General features: G+C 43.7%; 1 protein-coding gene across 1 annotated transcript; it reads left to right on the top strand.

Moving 5' to 3' along the window:
* Positions 1-861: 861 nt before the first annotated feature.
* On the top strand, positions 862-25,450 carry nid2a (nidogen 2a (osteonidogen)). Its single transcript, XM_030788220.1, has 21 exons — positions 862-1,053; positions 1,922-2,224; positions 5,238-5,479; positions 5,725-6,278; positions 7,307-7,456; positions 8,837-9,082; positions 9,572-9,772; positions 10,404-10,631; positions 14,261-14,407; positions 15,931-16,059; positions 17,187-17,309; positions 17,634-17,873; positions 18,784-19,074; positions 20,546-20,770; positions 21,156-21,325; positions 21,474-21,603; positions 22,013-22,184; positions 23,908-24,065; positions 24,192-24,315; positions 24,657-24,769; positions 25,402-25,450. Exons 1-20 carry the CDS (start codon positions 862-864, stop codon positions 24,766-24,768), a joined length of 4,137 nt encoding a protein of 1,378 aa, XP_030644080.1. The 3' UTR covers position 24,769; positions 25,402-25,450.
* Positions 25,451-25,999: the final 549 nt, after the last annotated feature.

Here is a 25,999-nt window from a genome sequence, read left to right on the forward strand (position 1 = left end):
CTTAAATAAAGGTCCCACCTGCTGCTATCATTTAAACAGGACTTAAAGAACGTTAATGTATTTCATAAATGTCCGACAAAGGAGAAGTCGCCTTTATCACTGATTCATAGTCAAATGAGTGTCCAAGCACTGAGTTCATGCAACTGAAATATGTAATTCACAGAAGCGTTTTGAGTTTTTCCCCCAGAATGTAATGCACTACACCAACAGATCATTATCCAGCAGATAATATCGCATAATTGGGATGATGTCATTCAGTCTGTATAAAAATTAATAGGCTCAGTCCACGCAGGCCCATTTCAATTCACATTGATCAGGTGACTACTGCCCCTTTTTTTAACAGTTAAATGAACATTTGATTAAATAAATACCATGCATATTTAATTAACACACGCACAGTGGAAATTCACTTCAAACATGAATCACTTCACTGAAATCACTCATGAAGTGAGTAAAAAGTTATGACTCACATATAATCTATGACAGAAGTATATTCTTCCCTCAGTTTAAAATAACTTGTAAGCACAAAAAAGATTGCTGAAAAGAACATGGATAAACATTTTCATCGCGAGATGAGGCATTTACTTTAAAAATTGTATTTTTCTTCAGTCTAATCGAAACCAGATGGTGCGTCCAGTATATTCTCCGTCAAAGGATCGCAGCCAATCACGTCTCCTTGTCTTTCTAAAGCCCTCCCGTTAACTTCCAGAGCACTTCGGTCAGGGGTAGGGGTTGATATGGGTTGAAATTCCTATAGATATTACCATCATTACAGAGCGCTGTCGCTTGCCGGGTGAATCCCCTCCGAGTTAGGTAGTTCAATGTATGTTTGCTATTGACAGAATGATGCTGTCAAGAAACATGTTGACGATTCTCTTTTTAAACCTCTCATGGGCAGTCTGGTTTGTCACAGCCATTCAAAGGAGCGACATTTTTCCATATGGTGCTCTTAGCGGCGATCTGATTTTGCAAGAGGGAGACGATGAAACTTCTCAAGTGATAACTTTGACGAAACCTATGTATTTCTATGAGGCGTTATTCAGGAAATTATACGTAAGTCCTCGCTTAAGTTTAATGTCTTATACACGTCACTGATAAATATTTGATTCAGACAACGAAACTTTGAAAATAATCCTGAAAATGATCTGGGCGATTATTCATAAATGTTTAGGCTAATATCCTGCGAAATGCTTTCAATTTAGGAAAAGTCTGATGGAATGTGATGTGAACTCAGGTCTTACATGGTGTCATTGTTGCTGTGCACAACGGTTTTGAAATTCCTCAAAATTATTTTGCGGTTTGAAGTCAACCATTCCTTTGGGCAGTTGTTCTGTGTCTGTATTTACTGCTGAAATTCACTTAGCGAAGTTATAATAGCAAATCAGATTTTCCCACTTTGTCAGAGCTAACCAAGGAGGTCTTGTGGTGTACTTTTTTTTTTTTTTTATCACAATGTAGTTTTATTGAATGCCTGAGAATCCTCCGTGATAAGATACATAACTTTTTCTTTTACGTAATGAGTAATCTCCATAAGTGCTTATCAAATTGTGGTAAAGAATCACCATGAGTGATTTAATACTTCAGCAGATACTACATACAAGGTTTGAAGTCTGTCCTTGCATAACCCTTTCATATAGTAAGAGATGTCTGAATGACTTTACCCCAGCTACCACAGGCAGGCCCAGTTTCAAAACTCTGAACATGTCTTCTCCTCTGCCAGCCTGTCTCCCTTTGGGGGAACCGATGTGCAGAGAATCACAATTTCTTGTGCATTTTTTAATCACCATACCAGGGTCATAGCTTTTTTTAAAAAAATATCAGATGAGCACCTTTGAGGAAGAGGAGAAAACAAGAGGAAGCTGCATAATAGTTTTAGAACGGAACCACTTTGAAAAACATATTCTGTCTCCGACGTGTACAGGTGGCCACCAATGGAATCATCTCGACTCAGGATTTACCTATGGAGAAGCAATATGTTGACGATGGCTTCCCCACTGATTTCCCTGTCATTGCTCCTTTCCTTGCCGACATCGACACCAGTAACGGAAGAGGAGCCATCTACTATCGGCTGACCGAGTCGCCCAACGTGCTGAATCGAGTGGCATCGGAAGTACAGAGGGGCTTCCCTGATGCCCGTTTTACCCCAACCCATGCTGTCATTGCCACCTGGGAGAACGTGGCCGCCTACGAGGAGACTTCCCGCAGCTCAGGGCTATCCAACAGGGTAAGAGCATTTTTTTTAAGGGTTACGCCGTGTGACCTTAGTGCAATGGGCTTACCCTGACGCATCTTGACCCCCTCCCTTAGGGTTATCAGGGTCGGTCATCAGTCGTCTGTCCCAACCTATTCCCCCCTCTTCTAGCCTAATCTCATCCCCAGAGGTCATCTGTGCATACAATGCCAGTGCTCAGCAACCACTAATCAGTCTCAAATGTGCTCAAGCATCTAATTAACCAGCACAGCTTACAAAACAGTGGTGAGATAGTATATCCACCCTTATTATTAATTCAAATCATGTGTCTCTTATAATTGGTGATGTAAAGGCCTATCATTATCTCTGATTACAAATTTTTGATAAGAATTGGTCTAATAATGAGAACTTTCGATTGCTTTCCCAGTGGTCGCGTTAAGATCCTTGGGCATGGGCTAACTAGTTGGTCTGCATTATTTTGGGAGGGGCTTGGGTCTAGAATTGACGTTTTGAAGGGGAAGCTTTGTGCTTTTTAATAGAAACCAGAATGGGTCCATGGCCAGTTGTTGTTATCACAGTATTGGCTCGTTCATCTATTACAGAGAATTGATGCTTAACACTTAAGCACATGAGTTTTTCCACCAACCTTTTAATGAACTACTTTTTGTGATTGTTCAAACTAATTCATCACATGTTAATACTACACAAGTAGTCTCCTGGAGGCATTTTAGCAATAAGGTGCATTTTGAAGGTACAGCTGTGTTCACGATTTGTTATTCACCAAACTTAAACTTAAATGAGTTATTATTAATACAGGGCCTTTTATGAGTCCTTTACTATTAGTAAACTTTGCAAGTGCCAGATCACTGTGCCTGGTTCAGATAATGGGTTTTATTGCAGAGGTCAGTGATACCCACCATTTTAGTGCTATAAAATGTTGAGTGTTTTTGGAGCTTTGGATGTGTGCTCTCAAGTATACTGGTTGTTTGCCAGGGTGAGGCCCTATGTTTAAATGGACTGATTTCACCACTGATTGAGAAGAAGGCATACAGAAGAGAATACTGTGTCTTGCCAGTTTATTTTAACGCACTCGAATGAATGGGCTATTCTGCTCCTCATAGTTGTGGTACATATTTGACTTGTTCCTGCAAACCAAGAGGAGAGACAGCTGTGCTATGCATAAAGTATTATCTCTAGTTATTTATTAGTTCAGGGGATAAGGTTTTTTTTTTCTGCTTGCAGAGTTCCACAAAAATGTCCCAATGTCCTCAGAAATGCAATCCCCATTGCGCAAGCAATCAACAAAATCTCCACTGCCTTCCAGACTGCACATAAACACAACCTCCCCCAAGTACCAGACTCAGTCCCAACTATACAATGTGTTTACACTGGTGATAGCAACACAATGTCACTTATCTTATTCTAAAAAGGTCGTCGTGGATCCACTGCATGTATAGAATTGATAGTCCATACCACCAAGCACCTAATTAAATCAGGCGAAGGCATTCCTGTCCCAGATTATCAACTCTGCTTGTGGCTGAGAATGTTCATCATTACTTACTTGCGAAGTCCTGCTGTTCTGAGCCAAACTCCCCACTGTTTTTCTGTCATTCATTGCATTTGCTGACTTAAATTTAATTGATTACAGTGGTAGGTAGAGTTTTAAACCACAGGGAATGTTTGGGCTTTGAGAAAGGCACATCCTCAAATCGATTTACTATCTTTCCGCCTTGCCGATCTGACGAGAGTTTGCTTAAGTTCGGAGGGACTTAATGGGGGAAACTCTGGATGATCCCTGTGTTTTCCTTTGGGATTTAATTTTTTTTTTTTTTTTTACCTTGGTTGTGTAGACTTAGAAGGGATGGGGGGGGGGGGTGGGGGGGGGGGTGGGGGTGGGGGTGGGTTATGGAGGTGTTACTTCTTGAACAAATAAGCTGTCCAAGTCCAAATCAAGCATGGTCTGTGTTCCATCAGCCTGCAATGGCTCTGTGCCCAGTGGTACCATCCCAAGCCTGAAATCCAGCTCGGCCCCCATCTAAGCCTCGCTACAAATGGGAGTCTAATTATTTACAATAACATCTTTAAACAATCTTGTTTATGGGTGTGTTTCTGCGCTGCTTGAAGGCAGTGTGGTCTTGTAATTAGGAGTAGGAGTAATAAGGCTGAGGGGTGGTGGTGGTGGTGGTGGTGGTGGTGGTGGTGGGTGGGTGGGTGGGTGGCTTGGAAGGGGGGATATGTGTTGTGGAATTAGGCTGCCTAGGGGTTTCTGAAAGCCAGATGCAGCATTGTGTCTCTAGGGTTGGGGGGTTGTTTGTGACAGTGGTGATGGAGGTGATAGCACCACTCGGGACAGCCAGGATTACCAAAGAAAGAGGAGAGGAATTTCACGCAGATCCTGTATGCGAAAGACTCACATACAGTTGGGGGTTGGGTCACCATTTAATATCCATTTTAAAATACCCCAGAGATGCTTCTCTTTCAAAACTGTTCACTTAATGTCTTAGCTCCAATCCTGGAAGATGTAAGTGCCTATGAATGACTGTCTCCTGCATCAGATACGGACAAGTAGCCCAGTGTCCCAGTGCTTGAACAAGACACTTAAGTGTCACAGACGGCAGTCTAAGAAACTGCATAGGGCAGGACACCAACATTTACAACTCCTTAAATCTTTGCTTTATTGGCCTTTTGAGTCTCCTTTAACTGGTCATCAGAAACAGCAGAGGAGAAGGCAAAGGACAAGATTTAAAGTGGGAAATTCTGATAGTTTAGAGTGAGTATGTCTGGTAGGTTACCAGAGCTTATAGAAAAGAATGATACGACTTGTAGGAAGTTGTGAGAATTACTGAAATTGGGTTCAAGAGACCAAATAGCCTAGATGGTATTATTTGTTAAATTCATGGGTAAGTTTGGAACTTATAAAAATAAGACACAGTTGTTGTGTCAGCAAGTGGTTATACTGTGCATTGTATGTAGAGTTTGTAAAAAGTAAAAGTATATTAAAAAATTAGTCAAATGCGTTGATTAATTCTTTGTCACTCCCTCATAGGTGAACACATTCCAAGCGGTTGTGGCCTATGATGAGACGGATACCTATGCTCTGTTCCTGTATCCTGAGGATGGGCTGCAGTTTTTTGGGACACGCCCTAAAGAATCTTACAACGTTGAGATTGAGCTTCCTGCTCGAGTGGGTTTTAGCCGAGGAGAGGTGCCATTCTTAATCTTCTCACGCACTGAGGGACCATACTACAGTATCACAAGGACTGAGCAGTCGGTGAAGAACCTCTATCAGTAAGTCTGGGAATTGTTTAAACCAAAACTGGGCAATTAGACTTGTCTCTTAGACACAGAAATCAAAAAAAAAAATGCGAACATTAAGATGGAGTTGTGGGCTATTTTGAAATGATGGTTGAGACTGTGAATGTGTAGCAAATTTGGATTGAAAAGCTAAACGGTAAGATAGAAGAGTATTGTGAAGCAACCACTTTAGAATGTCCTGAGCATCTCTAATTCATCTTCATTTTATCCCTCCTCAGGATGGGGAACACAGGAATACCTGGGGTTTGGCTGTTTCATATTGGAAACAGATACTCTTTCGATAATGTCATCCCTGCAGCAGTGGGAGGTTTGTTGGCCACTGTGGCACCTAGAGGTCTGGTGGGTGATTTCAGCACCACGCCCGAGTACCCTGAGCTGTACCCCGAGGGAGACGAAGTCTTCAATGAAGATGAATTTCTAACAGGCGATCCGGATTTCCAGACACAAACCATCCCAAAGTTCCTAGTGCCTGAGCGTGACTCGGGTCACAAAGTCCAGCCCGGGCAATCTCAGCCTCAGCCATATGATGGGGACCAACCTCTCGCCTCAAATCCAAACCCTCAAGACACAGCTCTTGGCCGGTCTGGTCCCAGAGAGTATCCCTTGCAAGAGAACCACAATTTCCCTCCAGAAGACGTGGGCCATCCACAGCGTCCATTGCCCGAACAGGCTGTGCTGGAGGTATACCCTAACAGGGAGGAGGGTAGCCCTCCTCACGCACCAGATGGCGAGGTGGTTAGCATAGACGAGGAAACAGACTTTGACTCAGGAGGTGACTCCAATACATGTATTCTTTTGCTCATATATGTGTACCGCATGCTCTTTCGCTTTGACTTTTGTTTTTTTTTCCCCCTTATCTTTTTATCTAATTTCACTCTCGAATCCCTGACTCATCTCACCATAACATCTGTTCGCTTCCACCATTCACTACCCTCTTCCCCTCAACCATGCTCCACTTAAATAATCTTCAAAGTACTAGAGGGGGAAAAAAAAGATGAACTACTTCTGACTCAAGGCCAGCATAACCTGCACTCGTATGTGAATAACGTAGCCTTCGGTTGTTTGTCTCATGGGTCACCGCCATGTAATTGGAACAAGCTTTACTCCCTCCGCGCAAAACAGAGGAGTGTCTAAACTGAGTCAAACCAGGAATGAGATTGTCGGACAGCACAGACAGCGTGTTTGTCAGCGTCCAGAGATCCAGAGCTAGCAAATGTCTTCACGCGCAGATGCACAAACAAATATTCTGGGCCTATTACTGGGCCCCTGCCAGGACCGCAGATGGATGACACGGGGTTCATATTTGACAGAGGGAGTGGATCGGGCTGCTCTGTTAAAATCATGGATTTTAGGTTTTAGAGGCAGCGCAGGGCAAATTCTTGGCTTTTTTTTTTTTTCTTACTTGAGGACAGATTTCTTGTCTGACACTTTATATGTGGTGATCTGTCTTAACCTATCCAGATAGATTTAGATACCATCCTCCTTGCTGATTATGGAGTTTCAATAGTTGTAAATTTGTACGATCATTAAAGACTTATGGATTAGATTAGACCAACTTGGCTATTTGCTTTCACTCTCAGCCTCAAACTTTGTTTTTGCTTTGGCTCAGATATCAACTAAAATCTCTGTGGACCCTCTGTTTCCCTTTGAATGTTGGCAGAAAAAGCTAAAACTTAGAAGAAGTTCTGATGTTGCCTCTGAACTCATTGGCCTCTCTCTCTCTCTCTCTCTCTCTTTCTCTCTCTCTCTCTCTCTCTCTCTCTCTTTTTCTCTCTCTTAATCTATCTCTCTATCCTGCAGTGATCCAGTATTCCACTGATAACAAAGAGACATGCGCACGTTTTCAACAGCAGTGTTCTCAGAATGGATACTGCACCGACTACACCACAGGCTTCTGCTGCCACTGTCGCTCCGGTTTCTATGGCAATGGACGCCACTGCCTGCCAAACGGTGAGTCTGGGAAGGTGAGGCCGTGAAAGGTCCACTATATTAGTTCTGCATTCCATTCCAGTGCAATGTTTAAATATGGTCACTTTATTCCTGGAGGACATTCAGGCTACTGTAAGATTTTATAAAACCTGATATAGTGTCGAGTTCTGTTTCACTGTGGATGTCATGAAACATTTTTGAAATCTGTCTAGGAATACTGACGACATTACTGTATGTTTTAGCAACGTATTGCTACATTTTCATTTTTGCTGTGTGAATATTTGTTGAGGGGCTTCGTGCAGCGCGTACTCTGCAGTGGTCAAATACACATAGACAAACATATGCACACGCAGACACACACACACACACACACACCTGCTCACAGACACACACATGCTCACAGACACACTCGGTCAGAACTTCATGAAGCCTCGGTTGTCACAGCACAACATCACCATGTTTCCAGCAGTGTAGTTATTTCCTGTTAGATCAATGTCTCTGACCTGGCTACAACTCCTCAAATACACCTCTCATTACATTAACTAGTGCATTTGTGTACAGAGAGTCCTCTTAATTGTCCGTAAGTGGCAACAAGCATTCGCGTTTACCAGCAGAGGCAAAACCCACGGCTGAGAGAGTCTTTTTAATAGTCATGACTAGTGCACAGAAGGCAGAAAAGTTTTGTTTTTTTTTTTACCAAAGGAACTCGATCTGTCTGAAAAGCTTGACTCCAGAATGAAAATCATTCAACAACTCTCAGAAGAGTCTAGACTAACTCTTCTCTCGGACACGGTGATGTCATAATGTCTACCCGAAAAGGAAAAGGAAAAAAAAAAAAAAAAAACCCCAAACACAAAGCCCGTTTGAAAAGTGTGAAAGCAAACTTGAGCTGCAATCCGAAGCGCCACTTCCCTTTTGATGGTTTGTACTGGATGACAGACACTTGTGCTGAAGAGGAGGTTGTGTTGGATGTGCGTACAGTGGAGGCTTTGTGTGCTCAAAGTCGGAATGAGGAGGAGATGTGAGGAGAAAAAATTACCAATGCACAATTCCGACACTATTTACAACAACACCAGTCCTTCTCTGTGGAAACGAGTCTCTCAGCGAATATAACTTGTAACTTCCTAATATTGAAACCAAGTGTTAACTTGGTTTTTTAAATTTTTTTTTTCCTTTCAAGTTGTAGATTTATTTCATTGATTTGATGGGGACTAGGCACATTTATTAAGATTTTGGGACATTTTAACTATTGCCTGAAAAATAAATTTGAGTCTGGGTTTCTTTTTTTTCCTTACGGCCAAGTCATCCATAAGCATGAAAAATGAATTATTTTTATAGATGAATAAGAATTGTTCTTGACCATCATGTTGTGGATATTGTTTCTCTCTCTTACCTTGTCAGGTGTCCCACATCGTGTGAATGGGAAGGTGAGTGGAGTGGTATCTGTGGGGTCCACTCCCGTGGAGCTGAACAACATTGACCTGCATGCCTACATCGTGGTTGGTGACGGACGGGCATACACCGCTATGAGTCAGGTCCCAGAGCCTGTAGGCTGGGCACTTATGCCTGTTGCTCCCATTGGTGGATTATTTGGCTGGCTCTTTGCTCTGGAACTGCCAAACAGCCAAAATGGCTTCCGCATTGCAGGTGAGGCCTCTATGATGTCATTCGCTGTGTTTTTTTTCTCTTTTTGGTACTGTATGTTTGGTTAACATATGCCCTCTTGCTAAGATGCTCAAGGTACAGCAGTTCAGGTTCAGGGGCTCACAGCTGGGTTGTCTCCAGGGTCCCCCAGGATTGATATTCGAGGGGTAAACATCAGGGCCTCCACCCCTCTGACTAATTTAAATCAGGTGTTCTAGTGCTGTGTGTTTTTACTTTGCGTGAAAAAAAAAAACCTTTATTTTTGTGAAACACCCATGTTTTCATCAAGCCCCATTACAGGGGCCATAACCTTCATCTGTGTTTGATTAGACAGCGTTAAAATTTGTTTGTAGTAAAATGAGAACATGTCAGCACCGTATTTTATGACTGTTAGGTGAACAAAGCATCTGTGAGAGGATAAAGGTGAAATGAACATTGTGTATTTCTCTTTCTCTCACTGTTTCTCTCTGTCTGTCTCTCTCTCTCTCAAAGGTGCGGAGTTTACTCGCTATGCTGATGTGACATTTTACCCTGGCAACCAACGCCTCAGCATCGTCCAAACAGCCAAGGGTTTAGACTCTGAAAACTACCTCAGTGTGGACACTCATATTCACGGCAGTGTGCCCTTCATGCCTCCTGGTGCCACGGTACAGCTGGAGCCATTTAAGGAGACCTACCAATACTACCCCACAGGTACCTCCGCCATCCACGCCTTCTGTTTTACTGTTATACTCAAAAATAGCAGAACATACCAAGTGGTGTTTTAGTGTCTCAGAGCACGATAGTAATATCAAATACAACTGTTTTAACATTTTATTTGTGTTTCATGGCTCTTACGTTTCATGAAGTTTCGCACGGTTTCTCAACACGTTACATAATGACTTGCTCTTCAAGAACTTTTTGGTTTTACATAGGCAGCCACATGCAAATGTTTCATCCAGCCTGATAGAGAGCCAGCTCTGCATCTCTACCACTCAGTGTCTAATTGCATGATGTAATGGTGGCGCTACTGTCTTTTTTCTCTGGTATCCATTCTTTCATTGCTTATAGATAGAGATCAGGGGTTGATGGGGCTCAAGCTATAAAAAGAACAGCAGTTTCCCACTTCCTTTAAAAGGAAGTTGTGTCTGTCTCTGATGAACTACAAACGTAAACAGTTTTTCATGCAGATGTGTACAGCTCAAAAGCGTACTTAATTACCAAATGCTGTGGTTATGGCCGAATGACGAAGAGGGTCAGTGAGGTTGTGTAAAAGCAGCTGGGGAGCTTTTTTTAGAGATTTGCATGCATTATGGGTAACGTAGTTTTCCCGCTTTGTCCACAGTCATCACCTCCACGTCGGTACGTGAATTCACGGTCGTGTCTGCAGAGAGCGGAGCCGAGACCTTCACTTTCCAGCTCAGACAGAACATCACTTACAGAGACTGCAGACACGGGCCTCGCACTGGACTGGAGACCCAGCAGCTTTCTGTAGAGCGTGTTTTCGTCATGTACATCAAGGAGGAGAGCCTCCTTAGATACGCCATCACGAACAAAATCAGCCCAGTCGGAGGTAGGCCAGCACCGAAAGTTGTGGATCGGAGTGTGGTCCTGTGGGTGATGGGATTAACGCGAAAATGTCTTTTTTGCAGCTGTTATGGGATTTTGGGCTCTTTAAATCACTTGGCCTGAAAGACAACTGCGCACAAGTGTTTATGAGAAGTAAACACTGTTCTGCTAGTCAACTGTGTCATATAAAATGTTTTATTTTTTCCCCAAGCTTATTTATGATGCATGAACACTTTTTTTTTTTTTTGCCGTTCAACTGATCATAAACTCTAACCTCATCCAGAAACAGGGGAGGGACCTTAGCGTAAAATGTATATCCTCAGTGCATATCCCTTTACATTAGGCCGAACCCCCTCTCCCTCTCCTTCCGTTCCCCCTGACCTGCCCTCATTTTTGGGATGGTTGCTTTATTAGCGCGCTGACAGATGGAAGACTGAGGAATCCGTCTCTCCAACATGGTGCTAGCTAGGTCCACAGTCTCTCATAATCTCTGCCCCGTAATCGTAAGGAACCACCTGTTAGATGCTTGTTGCTCTAATTCAACAGACACTGCAGGTACAAGAGCCAGTACAAGCTTCCTATGAGTGAACCTCAGCAGCATCAAGCCAACAGCATTACATGGGTCTTTGTCTTCCAGCTTATGGCTTGTGTTGGTTATAAACTGACCTTTTAACTGAATTTGTTCCCTCATGTGAGAAATCAGAACAGTTTCACAAGTCACAGTGGATTCGTGTTGTCAGAAGCGTATATAACTGTCGTAAGTGCAACCAGAAGATGCTTTGCTGTACTCTGAAATAAAGCAGAGATTCAGATTGGGCCCGAAGCTCGTCGGCTTGCGTATGTCTCCTGTTGACCCGTGAGCGATTGTGAGACATCAGAGCAGATCTAATCACCGTTAAGTGTGAACGGACATCACCACCCTTGATGAGAATCATCCAAACCTGACGTGACCTCTCCGCCCATTCACCCCACCTCCCCTGCCCCCCATCCCTCGTTCTTGTAAATCTGAAGCCGTCCATTCAAGGTGAAGTGGACGCACAAAGAGGAACAGGAAAAAAAGTTGATGATCTGAAGTGTCACCAGCTAAATTCTATAACAAAAGAGCTCCAAAATCCGCCATCCTTTCGCATGCTTCATGTAATTACGGTAATGAGTTGGACTTCATCTGGGACACATTCAGTCTGTTCTCCTCCCTCCCTTCCTATCTCTCTCACTATCTGTCTCTCTGTGGTTTTGGAGGCAGGCTGGGGGTGGGGGTGACGGGGAGGGCGCTGTGAGCCAGCCCACCGGGGTTTTGTGTGGAAGAGGAAGACTTCATCCAGCTGTTGAGAGACAGTTGTAAGGAGTGTGAGAGCTGTCAGAACGCTGTTACGTTGGATGTCCTGAAACAATATCCCCCCATGACAGATTTACGGAATCGTGTGGGTGGACAAATAGTTGTAGGGTGATATCATGGGAACGGAGGGTAACCCGAAAGTTGTCCCCCCCCCCCCAGTTCCTGATGCCCTGGAGACGCCTCTGTTCTCCCAGCTGAGGGTGAAGAACACAGCTGGCCATTTCTGTCCATGATTTAGCAAGACTGACAGATGGGTATTTCGAACTGCTCGTGAGACTTTGAACAGTGATGAGTTGCTTTTCAGCATTAGTTGAACCATTGTATCGTCTGATAATGAAGTTACTTTTCTGTAGTCAGGCCTATCATGTTTGACCTTGGCTCTCAATGCTACAGTGATGTTTTAATATCCACCTTCCAGTGAATCCACTCCTATGTAACAATATGTCTTGGTTCACATGTATCAGTTGGCCTCCAACAGCTGTTAGTGTGGAGCCTGTGCTTTTGAGTGACTTGCGGTCTCAGAGTGGTTGAAAGTAGTGGTAAAAATGCAGCTGTTGAGGAGAAACCTAAGAGGAAACCGCTCGAAGTCTTCGACTCGAAATTGTAGCGTCTTATCTGCTACGCAGAGCACCTCAGGTCAGTTCTTGAGATGAGAATAAACCAGAATAAACCAGACTGAGAGAACCTGCAGTGTTTTTGCTGCCCTTAGTGAATGTTGACATGAAGTAGTTCTAGAGAATTCTCTTTTGTATCCAGATTGCGAAGGTAGTGACAACCATTATCTCCCTCCTCGTCTGCTCGCCTTTGATGACTGCAGTCTTTTCACAAGCTTAATGGGCGCAAACACTTGGAGCCGTAGTCATGCAAGGAACACACACGTTAAGCACACATGTTTGTTATGTGCTATGTGAGTGAGGAGGCTTCGCCTTTGAGGCACGACAACAGTTTCCCACCTGGTACACTGACACCCCCCCCCTCCTCCCTCTCTAAGCCCAGTCTTAACCAGCACTCCTCCCTGCTGATCTGTCGCTCTGTCCCTTTAATTAGAGCAGAGTTAAAAAGAACCAGGACCACCCCCCTCCCCACATGGCAATACTCGTCCTCTTGTTTTCTTCTTTTTCTCTCTTTCCACTTCTCCCTCTTCCCTGTGGAGTCTCTCTCTCTCTCTATCTCTCTCTCTCTTTTTCTCTCTCTCTCTCTCTCTCTCTCTCTCTCTCTCTCTCCCTCTCTCTCTTTCTCTCTTTTTTTCTGTCTCTGTGTCCCTCTGTCTCTCTCTCTCTCTCGCTCTCTCTCACTCTCACTCACTTCAGACAAAAGTCTTCCTGTCTGCTTTGATAATTGGCCAAATTGGTCTCTGGCCTGGGGTGAGGAAATCAAGCTGGTTTTAATGTTTGGCAGGGAGGCGTTGCGTTAGGCAGAGGGGAGTAAGAATGGTCCCCTTACAGAGACAGGCCTTGAGTGTTGGAGTCCTTGGAGCATCCACGGGAGAACATTTCTTCTGGGACACAAGGAGATCCCACTTTCCTCAGACAAGAGGCTTTGTAGGAGTAACTTTAGTCCTAGTTCTACCCTGTCAGTAGACTTAAATGACTGGATTCTCCTTGTTGTGTTGTGGCCTGATGTTTTATAGCTGTTTTAAAGGTGTTGTGCCGTCCAGGTCAAGTGTTTTAACCCTCAAGGTCATGCAGTGATGGACCACTTAAGTCTGACTGTGAGACTCTGTAGAGGTTTTCACACCCCTCCATATGTTAACACCACCATAACACAGGACCTCCATTACTCAATGACGGTCTACAGAGGTCACACAGAGCTGCCTGGTAACCGTAATGTCCTGTCTGAATTTGACATTTGCATTTTTTCCTGTGTTCGTAATTGTTTCTCAGAAGTTCCCTAAACCCTTTCCATGCTATTCACATGCCAGGCCAGAGCAAGGCCGTGTAAAACATTGCAGTGAATTAGTTTTGGTTATGGGAGATTTGTGAGTGTTTTGGTCCAGAATACATTGTGTGTGTGTAAGTGTGTGTGTGTCTGTGTGTGTGTCTGTGTGTCTGTGTGTTTCTGTGTTTATGGTCTCTAAGGAGATTGCTGATATATTTATATAAAATGTGGGAGAATAACTGGGGAAAAAAAAGAGTTGAGTTGGTTTTTGCTCTTTTTCCATTGTAACACGCATCATTTTTTTATTTCCTGTTTACCATGGCACTGGAATCTGTTTTGTAAACGGGTCACATTTGGAGAGTGTTTGTTACTTGCGAAGTTTGGCTCATTAATTTATTGCTTCCTGTTGTCTTCTCTAGCTGAGAACCCAGATCCAGAGCGTATGAACCCCTGTTATTCTGGAACCCATGACTGTGACACTACTGCCCAGTGCCTGCCCGGAGAGGGGCTGCAGTTCCAGTGCCAGTGTGCCACAGGATACAGGGGAGATGGCCACAACTGCTATGGTAAGATGTTGGCAAGGGTGAGAACGCTTCTCACTTCTCTCTCTCTCATTCTTTCTTTCTTCCTCACCCCCCCCCCCTCCCTCTTCTCCTTCATTCTCTGTCTCACCCCCACACACACGGTCTATGATGCCTCCCTGAATTGTAAATATAGTTCCCTTGAGATCAGGCCAGGTCCTTGACACTGTGTTTAATCTCTCGAGTGTCTGGAGTGCTTTCGGATGCGCTCCGCGCGTCTGGCTTTGTCGCGGTTCACCGGAGCAAGGCCGCATCTGCGTTCCATCAGCCCTGCAGCACTTTCAAAAGGAAAGTTGCCCTGCTCCACCGCCGCCTCATCACTGGAACGAGACTTAAGTCTATCCAGTGCTGACTAAACCATAACATGCACATGACTCATGAAGGGAAAAGACAGACAGTGGGCAGGAGGGAGGGGGGGGGTTTCCCAGGATCTCATGCTGGTTTGTCTGTGTGTCATTCTAGAGGTCAGAGGAGATGTTCTATTACATGTACCATATGGGAAAAGGAGGGGGGGGGGCTGGGAAGGGGTACAGGGGACACTCAATAGATTGTGTATTTAGGGGATTTATAAGCAAAGCCGTGGTTCTCTGGTATTAAAGCCTGAACCATTCACACATATCTGCAGCTGTTAATCCTGCAGGAGGGAAGCCCACCTGGGTGCATCTCGTTTGAAGAAGGGTGAGAGCTTAGGCTTCACACTTCCCTTCTAAACTGTCCCCATGTCCCTCACAGCTGTCTGCCCTACTTCCCCTCCCCTCCTCTCTTTAGCTCTCACCTTCACCCCTCAAATCAGTCCTCCTGTGAGGGGTTGGGGGGGAATCTGGAGCTGATATCCGGCCCTTGCTGAAGGGCACTTTGTATATTGTGTGTGTGTGTGTGTGTGTGTGTGTTTGTGTTTGTGTGTGTGTGTGTGTTATAATTTGTTGGGGGAGTGTGTAGAGGGTCGCTTGCAAGTGTGTAATTTCATCACCTGCCAGAGGACATGCACACACACACACACACAAGTACGCATGCACACACATACATACACACACACACAAACACACACACACAATCACACACACATTCCCTCGTCCAGGGCAGGTAATAGGGTCCTTAGAAGTGAAGGGAACCCCCCTCCTCCCCCTCCCCAAACCCCCTCCCCCTCCCCCTCCAAACTCCTCTCCACCCCATCATTAACAGCAGTGATCAAAACCTGACTCCCCGTGGCCAGGCCCACCCTAACCTCCAGGCCTGTTCCCACGCGCTGGGATAGGGATGGGATCCCTCCTGGCCCCTCTCTGTCATCACAAACGTAGCTGATTGCAAAGCATGGTTTATTTCTCCAGTGCCAGATGCCAAACTTAACGTACACCAGGGCACTCTTTAACAGCGCTTTACATACCCGACGTCCAGATGAATGAATAATGGTATAAGTCTTGGAGTTCTAACTCCTGGTTGAGTTATTTTTCTCACCAGAAATCACGCTTTGACTGATTTAATGGTCTTTGCCTTTGTTTCTCTCTCAGATGTGGACGAATGTGCAGAGGGCCTCAGTTTGTGCGGAGCTCACTCTGAGTGTGTGAACCTGCCAGGCAACCACCGCTGCCAGTGCCAGAGTGGATATGAGTTTGGATTTGATGGGCGTACCTGCGTAGGTAAGAGCCGTCCCGGTTTTACGCTCTCTCCGTTTCACGTGCTTTGGCTCAACTGTCCTTCAGGACGGAAACGGCTAAAGGGAAGGTTCAGTTCTAAAGTAAATGATGTTTTATTGATTGTCATGTTTGTTCATTTGTCCAACTGTGCATTCATTTGTTTGTTTCGTCATTCATGTTCATGTAATGCCTGTTTAAGTTTTAATCCTAAGTTTGAAATTTGATGCTAAATGTAAATTTAATGCAAAACACCAAGGATATCAGTCTGGACGTTTTTTTTTCTGACTAATTTCAGTTTTGCAGTTTGCTATAATAGAGACCCTATTGAGGTGGTTAAAGCAGTCACAGAATTAATCACATTGACAGATGTCAGGAAGAAAATAGCTCGAATGTTAAACTTTTTACCCTTGCTTTTTTCCTCATCTATTCGTTCTTTTTAAAGAGACCACAGGTCAAGGATATTTCCTTCCAAAAATCAGTTCCTGTTTCTTTAAGCATGGCCTGGTGAGGAACATGAATGAACCAGCAATTGAGTCACACTATCGTGTTACTGAAAATACACACATTTTCTCAGATCTCCATCAGGAGCTACCAGCTTTGCTAATGTGAGGGGTGTGTGTTGTGAAAGCCATTTGTTAATGGCATATGTTGCGTTACAGAGGCTCAATGTTGGCTTAAACACAGGCTCATTCTCTCACCCCAAGCCTGGTGCTGAGCTGCAGTGAGTAGAGATTTGTAGGTTAGGGGTCTGCAGTTAAGCTAGAGCAGTAGGGGACGGTGGTGGGGGGAGGTTCTTCAGAAACAATGGTCCAATGTCCTCAGTGAGGGAATGTGCGTAGGAGCCTCCCAACTGAAGACCAAGAAGAGGTCAGGGGATAGTTAACTCTTCCAATGTCCTGCTAAAATTCCCCCAAATCTCCTGCAGGCTCCCAGAATGTTCTGTGGCCTAACCCTCCCTCAGACCAGTTCTGTCTTTTTTTTTTCCACTCTCAGCTCCCAGTGGTTGTTACTGCTGTCACTCTAAGAAAGAACCAATGGGCCGTGAGGTTTCTACCATTTGATTGAAAGGTTCTGCACTGTACCATGTTTTTAGAGCTATTAATGTCGTATTGCGTATGTTGTTGCTACAGATATCGATGAGTGTCGACGTCAACCCTGCCACACCCAAGCCTCCTGCTCTAACACACTTGGCTCTTTCCAGTGCCAGTGTCAGGCAGGTTTCCAAGGAGATGGTTTCCAATGTGAACCTCAAAATGGTAGGAGACACCACTTCAAAAGGAAGTCTTACCAAGAGCTGTAGCCAGCTCTACTGTCTCAGAAACCCCTAGTTTAGCTTGCGTTACCATGAAATTGTTTTTATGTTTGCATATGTATTTACTGTAGCTAAACCGGAGTTTTTCACTCCGACGTCTACATCTAACGTGTCATTATTGATGCTGGGGGTTTTGTTCACTTGAGAAGCTATTTAAATCTTTTTTTTTTTAATCTGCTATTTTACAGCAGTTATTTGTGCATTTTGCTTCTCTTGTTTGTCTTAGTGTAGACCCAATCTTAGATACGTCCCTGTTTTTCTGTTTCAATGCAACCAGAGCGTCCAAAGACCCCGTGCGAACAACACAGAGACAGTCTACAGGGTGGATCGGGAGTGCGACCTCTCATCGGGGCCTTCATCCCTCAGTGTGATGAGGAGGGTCAGTACAGACCTCTGCAGTGTCATGGTTCCACAGGACATTGCTGGTGTGTGGACAGTAGGGGGCAGGAAAGAGTGGGCACCAGAACACCACCCGGCACACCTCCTACGAACTGTGATGAACCAGGTACGAGATCCAGGCTGTAAACTCATTCGTTTCTCATCTGGTTTTTGTTTTGATCTCTTGAACAAACTATTTTCCATCCAAGCATATTCTCTGATTGGGCGCCAGTCAATGTAAGTACATGTCCTAAATAATGAAATTGCTATATCAGAGAATCTGTTTAGTTTTTATCAGTGAGATATATCTTGATATAAAATGTTGCTTTATTTTGCTAATTTCATTTGACTCTGTCCCAAGATAATTGAAAATCCTTTGAAAATCCCAGCTGATGTATCTCTATTGTCTGGAAGTGCTTATCTGTTTTGGGAGAGGGCTAATTGCCCAATTTAGGAGAGAATAGCATTTGTACAACTTCCAGATGCAAGTGCACTGTAGATCCAGAACCACCTGTTAGGATTTCTAAAGCAAAAAGCAAGAACACAAAAAGACAGGCTTTGATCATGCAAGGGGAATGTGAGTGGTAACTTGGTTTAGGTTACATAACTCTTACGGCACTGTCAGGTTACATTCAACCCAAAGTCAAGGAGAAACATTGTGGCACCTTTCTCCTGAAGAAAAAAACACAGGGTAACTGGAAAGGCCCAGTGAATTTGGAGAATTTTTTTTTTTTTTGCCCATATTCTGAACATGTGGTAGCATAAACAAATAAATGAGCGGACATGTATAAATTTATTTTGATTTACTTTGTTTCTCTTGTTCCTCTTGTCTGCCTTTTTTTTGTTTTTTGTTTTTTTGAACTTCAAATTTGGAGTCAAATGAGGCACAGATTAAGCTGAAGTTGTGCTAACAAATCTTACACATTTTCAAGAAATATAACAATATAAACTTTGTTTCATTTTTTTTAAGTTTGCAAAAATGACCGTTTTATTGTGTTTATGTGTTTATTTATGTGTTTGTTTTTTTAGAAAACCAGATTACCTGGTTCATACCATAGCTATGACTGATGCTGTGATCTCTCTCTTCACAGTGGTGCCTCCTCGCCCGAAGACCCAGTGCGAACAACACAGAGACAGTCTACAGGGTGGATCGGGAGGGCAACCTCTCATCGGGGCTTTCATCCCTCAGTGTGATGAGGAGGGTCAATACAGACCTCTGCAGTGTCATGGTTCCACAGGACATTGTTGGTGTGTGGACAGTAGGGGGCAGGAAAGAGAGGGTACCAGAACACCACCTGGCACACCTCCTACGAACTGTGACGAACCAGGTACACACAAGCTCGTCCAATCAGATTCGTCTTATCTCATGTCAGAGATCTGTAGGCATTCTCAGGAAGTCAGACAAGGTTTTAAAAGTGTGAATCAGAATCAGAGGGTCAGTTGAGGACTACTCGGCACAGCTTGCTGTCTTTATAATGTCTTTTTTTTTCATTTAGATCTTTAACCAGATGTTCTTGGTATACACTGATACGTGCGGTAAAGGCCAGTAAATAAGCACTGCTTTAATTTGCTAATTAGTTTCTTCTGTTGTTTGAATAATCACTTAAATTTGTACCAAATGATCAAAGCCAAACCCAGTCTTTTTAGAAGATTACACAGTAGGAGACAGAGAGAGAGTTGCAGTAATCTAGTGAACCTCACTCTGTCTACCAGTGATTGTGTGTTCTTCTCACCAGTGTAAGAAATGCCTTCTGCTCTTCATTTGCCCGGAACTCCCAAGTTTAGAAGAGACAGAGAGAGAGAGAGAGAGAGAGAGAGAAGGGGGGGGGGGACATGAACTTGAACTTTCAGAGTCTGAGCAAATAAAGTATTTAAAATCTTAAATATAAACTTTCAACTGCAAGGGATGCATTATAGCAGCTTATTAAAAGACTGCATAAAGATTTTATGAACAGACCACATAAACACGTCTCCAGTTCCCCTTCTGCATTCCCAGTTCCCTGAGAGCTGAATGAGTAAGATAGGATGGGAATGGAGAGAACAAATGTTTCTCATTTGAAAGGAATAGAAAGGGATATGTTGGTAAGGTTCTCACGCTGGGTTTGTATATAAAAGAAAGAAAGAAAAAACGAGAGACCGCGCAGAAACGGAGGATTAGTGTGTTTAAGCTGGTGTGTGTCTCTGCTCAGACTTCCACAGTCCACATTTTACCTGACATGACACTGCTTTGTAAACTCACGCGAGGGTCACGTTGACCCCCTCTGCGTTGGCAGCTGGTTCTTTTATCTACCCACCGTCTCTCTTTAAAAGTGATGCGCGAGCTCATTGGAGGATTTTTTTTTCCTTTTTTTTTTTTTGCTGAGATCTTACAGGGACCATTAGAGCGTGGATCCATTAATGTCTACACTAAGACAGTTCGTTCTCAGACGTCTCTGGCTTTTAACGTGTCTGATGTACGTCAGCTCTTAGCGCCGGACTTACAGAAGTCCCCACGCAGGCCTCCCACACACGACGCTGACCCCCTCACACACGCGGGGAATAAAACTTTTCCTCTGTAAATACAGCGCGTTTTTTTTTTTTTCTCTTTTCCAACAGTCTCTTAGAGAAAAAAAAACTGACCGTGTTTTATTATCCTTACCCCTGGTTGTCTCTTGCTAAACAGAATCATCTATTAATGCTTTTCTGTTTATGAATCAGTTTACGTTACGGCTAATTTAATATCGCGTCTCCTGTCCGCTGTAAACAGATGGCGGTTTAAATTACATTTATGTCTCTCGTGTGCTCTCGTTCTATCTGTAGTTCCCCCGCCACAGCGACCAGACACGGTGTGTGAGCGCTGGAGAGCCAGTCTGATAGAGCACTACGGAGGAGAGCCGGGCCCCCAGAACTACCTGCCTCAGTGTGATTCGTCGGGAGAGTTTAACCCGCTGCAGTGCTATGGAGACAGCAGTTACTGCTGGTGTGTGGACAAAGATGGACGGGAAGTGCCAGGAACTAGATCTCATGATGTTGTCAAGCCCGCCTGTGAGTTCCACACTCTCTGTAAATCAATAATATGTCATACGACTTACATATAACTTTAAATATAAATATTTACACACATCAAACTCCGTACAATATAAATAATGTGTATTAAGTATTATTTAGGCAATTGTTGATGGAAAGAAATCCTACAGTTTTACATCTCCAGGGTTTGTCTTTAAAATCACTCAAAGTACAACGGAAATTGTTTTATCAAAGCTATTTAGATACAAAAGCTGCAACAAGGCATTACCATGACAACCAGCAATGGAATTTCCAGCGAGCAACAGATGTAGTTGGGCCAAGTAGAAATGGTCTGTTATAATATAAATGCTGTAAAAATATCATATTCTAAATACTAATGCGGAATCATTTTATGATGTCGTAGGTACACCGACAGTAGCTCCTCCCACCATACGCCCAATACCCCGCCCAGATGTAACCCCGCCTCCTTTTGATACCTCACTGCTCTATGCTCAAGGCCAGCAGATTGGGGCGTTGCCTCTTAAAGGGACACGAATGGATAAAGAAGAGTCCTCTGTTCTTTTAGCCCTGCATGTGAGAGACACCCTTCATTCCTCCCATTAACTGATACATAAATATGTATTAATCTGATCCTGTTATTTACTCTTATTTAGACCCTTATTTAGCTTGTTTAATGGTTTTCTGGCTGCAGGATAATGTCAGTTTGTATATACTGTTGCAGGGCTCCATAGTGGTTGGCATTGACTATGACTGCAGGGAAAGGAAAGTATATTGGACCGATCTTGCTGGAAGGACCATTAACAGAGCCAGCATGGAGGCAGGATCGGAGCCTGAGATTCTCATAAACACAGGTGAGACACAGTTCTAACTCTCATCAGAGAAGCATTAACACACAGTCTGGACAGGTAACGAAGAACCCACAGTAAACAGAGCCCAAAGAAAATAGAATTAACATGTTGTCATGAACAGTCAGTGCAGTGAACGCAGCACCCCAGCGAACAATAGCAACCATACAGTTTAACCATACAGTTATTCAAATGGAACCACACAGGTATTCAAACAAGTAACACAAAGCTCTGATAAATCGTCATCAACACAGGAACCTAAAATAAAACCCAAATAGAAACCTGAGGCAGCTTAGATAACTTCTATTAACAATATGTGACTAATATTAACAGTACTTTTGACATTTTGAAATATAAAACCACCATCTACGACTGCATGTATGCATGTGAATAACCTCTGTTGGATGTGTGTCAGGACTGACCAGTCCAGAGGGCCTTGCCGTGGATGTGGCACGCAGGAGACTGTTCTGGGTGGACAGCACTCCAGATAAGATCGAAACAGCCAACCTGGATGGCAGCAACAGACGAGTCCTGTTTGACACGGATCTGGTGAACCCGCGAGCCATCATCGTGGACTCTCCCTCAGGGTATGACTTCATCAACGGGAGACCAGGGCTCGGATTTAACAAAATTCTCAGTGTAAAAGTGCTTATTGGTATTTAGTGCAGTTTAGCCTTGCATAATCCTAATAAACCTACTTATATACACAGGAGAAGCTGACCCTAGATCAGCACTCTGAGACGCTCGATACGTATGTTGCATGGACACTGGTCTTTCTCTTTTTGGATGCATTAACACAGCACTTGATACATCTTTAAAATGATTGTGAATGATTAGCTATCTTGTGTTCACATTAAACAAAATTAAATTATTGTGAAGAACACAGTAACGAACAGTCATAAACGGAAGTACACTTCTATGTTTCGCAGATGTGCATTAGTCTTCAAATAAGAATTGACGTAAGAGAGAGAGAGAGAGAGAGAGAGAGAGAGAGAGAGGTCAGTTTAGACACTCTTAATGGGGAAAAGGACATATCTCTTCCTGGACAGTATGCCTAAGCTTTGGTCTGATTACAACAACGCTTGAATGTTGAGCGGACTGTGGAGTGCAACGGCAGGGACGTCTTGTTTACTCAGAAGTAGAAGGAATAGGAGGTGGATATGACGTAAAGGCAACATCTCCACTTAATGAACCCTCTAATTAACCGTGTTAATTAGCCTTCATTTCCCCTCCCTTTGCCAACTTCCTGCTCTCGAAGGATGCGTTTCGTAGATACAGTATTACGGAGGTTCCGCTTGATTGATAGAGAGAGATGGATAGATAGGAAGAATGAGAAAAAAGAGAGGGAGGGAGGGAGGGAGGGGAGAGAATAGGAGGAGGTAGACGAGAGAGAGAGAGAGGAGTCTGTAAATTGGCACAGATGTTGGTGTTATGCGACAGGCTGGCCCAGGCCTGTTCTCAGGGGGAAAAGGCCTGATCTGCAGGCAACATGTGGGCCAGGAGCCACACACACACACACACACACACACACACACACACGCACACACACAACCATCTGCACATCTGGAGGGTCAGGGAGGGAGGAGGGCAGCACATCTAATTCAATCCTCATGGCTAATCATAACCCTCTATGTTTGTGAGTTCGTCTGTGTGTGTATGTGTGTGTGTGTGTGGGTCACATTCACTTTCCCACCTGGGTTTGAGTCTGCTCGTATGTATGGATTGTGTATAATTCAGTTTGTGGATTTGTCAGACTAATGCTTACATACGTTCATACGAAACTGCAATTAGTACTAACGTCACACTGTGTTCTGCTCTCTCTCACAGGCAGACTTCCTCATTATCTGAACAAGTGTTAAGCAATTTGTCATTTTTTTGTTTCTCTTACCCATTGTCAGCGAATTTTAAAGTGTACAATAACTCATCTAAAATACTGAATCCAAGCCGCATATTGTAATTGATCAAGTGCGGTACGCCAAAACTTTCTCAAAACATGTTGGGGAATTTATTTTTCTGGTCCAGACTTAAAACTTTGTGTGTAGGCAGAACAGAGATACGTTTATGTGTACTTCATCCTCGCGGTCTCGTTTCTACCTAAAAGGGAGAAAATTCCTAACATAAAAACAGACGATTTTGTTTGACTTTCATCAGTGCCAAACTGGTGACAGACAGGACTGGGCCCATTGTTCAGCGTAAACATGAGTCAAGCATATTTTTTTTGGATACAGCGGTTTCCCATTAGAACATTGTGTTTGAAGAATGATTTCAGCGTCTACAGTCTTTAATTATGCCGACGTGCCATCTCTACAGAACCCTTTTCTGGACTGACTGGAACAGGGATGCCCCAAAAATAGAGAGTTCCACTGTGGATGGCCTCAACAGGAGAGTGCTGGTCCGTGACGGCATCGGACTTCCCAACGCTTTGACCTATGACTCCACCGCTCGTAAGGTCTGCTGGGCTGATGCAGGTACGTTCTCAAATCAAAACAATTTTAAATCAGACATCTTAAACTGCGCAAAAGAGAGAAGTCTGCAGTCAACTGAAGAAGATGCCATTCGTCTTGATGAACTGATTTTTCTTTTTTCGTAACCAGGAACCAAACATCTGGAATGTATTGCACCGGACGGCACTGGGAGACGCGTGATCCGCAGTAACTTAAACTACCCCTTCAGTATGGTCTTCTATGCCAATCATTACTACTACACAGACTGGAGGAGGTACGTACACACTTCTCTCTCAGATCCCATGAGTTAAGACATCATAATTAGAAACATTTCTATCAAATGAATACCTAACATTTGATTTTGGAGAGATCTATTGGGAGGAGTGTACATGTGTGTAAGAATTTGTAAACTAGTGTACCTGTAGCTGAAAGGAACTCTGGTATGTAAAGTAGTCAACAGCTAGTCAAGTCACTCCTGGTGAGGCCACATTTGCTGAGATATTTATCCTTTTACATTAAGAATACTGCATGTGCAGTGACTGGCATTTGTTGACTTGAGCTTCATGAATGTTGATTTATGATTTATGATTTTAATGCGTTTGTGACCTCTCACAGAGACGGGGTCATCGCCATCAGTCGAGATGCCAGTGAGCTTACGGATGAGTACTTACCTGATCAGAGGTCGCATTTGTATGGCATTACTGTGGCATCCCCCCAGTGCCTATAAGGTAGAGTTCACTTTTCCTAAACTCAGCACTAATGAGACGCCCGCTTCCTTCGTGTCCCTGTTTCTCACCCTAACACCCTGACATGCGTGTGAACTTCTTTGAGTTCTCATGCCACAGACCTTTGACTAAACGCATCTGCTGTTGTTGTGTATTTAAAAATGTCTTAAGTCCCTGTATAAGAGCGACAAGGGAAAGACTGCTGATGCAAGTGTGTGTGTGTGTGTGTGTGTGTGCGTGTGTTTGTGACAGCATGAGTGCTCACACCTGTACAAAGGGCCTATAACGTAAATGACAGGGACTGAAACACATCACACACACAGGCTGTCAACCACAAACACTGCAGGGAAAAGTAGAAGGTACCGACTGCCAAATCACTGTACTTCAAAACGAGGTGACGAAATCCCACTGGCCCCTTCTCTAACACTTCAAAGCATTTCAAAGCTTCTGCACACAACAGCCACATCCAGACAGATCAGAAGCCTCGGCTTGCGTGTACGAAACGCTCTCATTTGAAAGGAAGCCGTTTATCCCGTTTGAAAAGTCAAACGTTTTGGGTGTCGAACGCGACACAACGTTCTGTAAAGGATATCCGATACGGCGTCTCAGGCTAACGCGGCTATTATCTGTTTCAGGGACGCAGTAATGACAGAGGTATACATACATGGTGCTATTTTGGAGGAGTTTTGAAGAACTCGCTTTGTGGGAATCAATCGGAGACTTTCCAGTGTGGATACACACAGCAGAGCCACTCAGATGACGAGGAAGTCTCAACAGATGTCACCACCAAAGAACAAATTTACAAACCCTGAAAAACACCCTTTGACTACCTGCCCCCCCTTCCACCAAAAAACCTAGTTTTGTAAATTTGTTTTATACCTCATTTTTCTACTGTATTTTGATATGTTTTTTTTTTTTTTCCTCTAGGAAGCCAAAGAATTCAAAAGCTCACTTGTGGCACCCAAAGTCCTGTAATGTTGTTTGTGTGTATAAATACAATACTCAGAAATGCAGTAATTTGAGTATTCTGTGCACTAATATGAATTTCACATGAAATTTACATTGAATTTTAGCCCAAATCGTCTTTTACCACAGTTCTTTTTTAATCCTTTTTTTTTTTTATCTTTTGTAAGATGTGATATTTATAACAATAAAGTGTGAATCACATGTTATAACCCTTTTTTTTTATAGAGTCTGTCCAAGTTGGTTTCCTTTATTTGGCCAAATTTGTGG

Source organism: Chanos chanos, chromosome 1 (assembly GCF_902362185.1).
Source record: "Chanos chanos chromosome 1, fChaCha1.1, whole genome shotgun sequence".
Lineage (NCBI taxonomy): Eukaryota > Metazoa > Chordata > Actinopteri > Gonorynchiformes > Chanidae > Chanos > Chanos chanos.

What these genes read in the sequence shown, in the direction of transcription:
- nid2a (XM_030788220.1), top strand. Translation starts at nt 862, where the DNA reads ATGTTGACGATTCTCTTTTTAAACCTCTCATGGGCAGTCTGGTTTGTC. An exon ending in CTACCAATACTACCCCACAG is followed by an intron (nt 9,773 to 10,403) that starts GTACCTCCGCCA and finishes CTTTGTCCACAG; the next exon opens with TCATCACCTCCACGTCGGTA. An exon ending in TGAGATTCTCATAAACACAG is followed by an intron (nt 21,604 to 22,012) that starts GTGAGACACAGT and finishes GATGTGTGTCAG; the next exon opens with GACTGACCAGTCCAGAGGGC.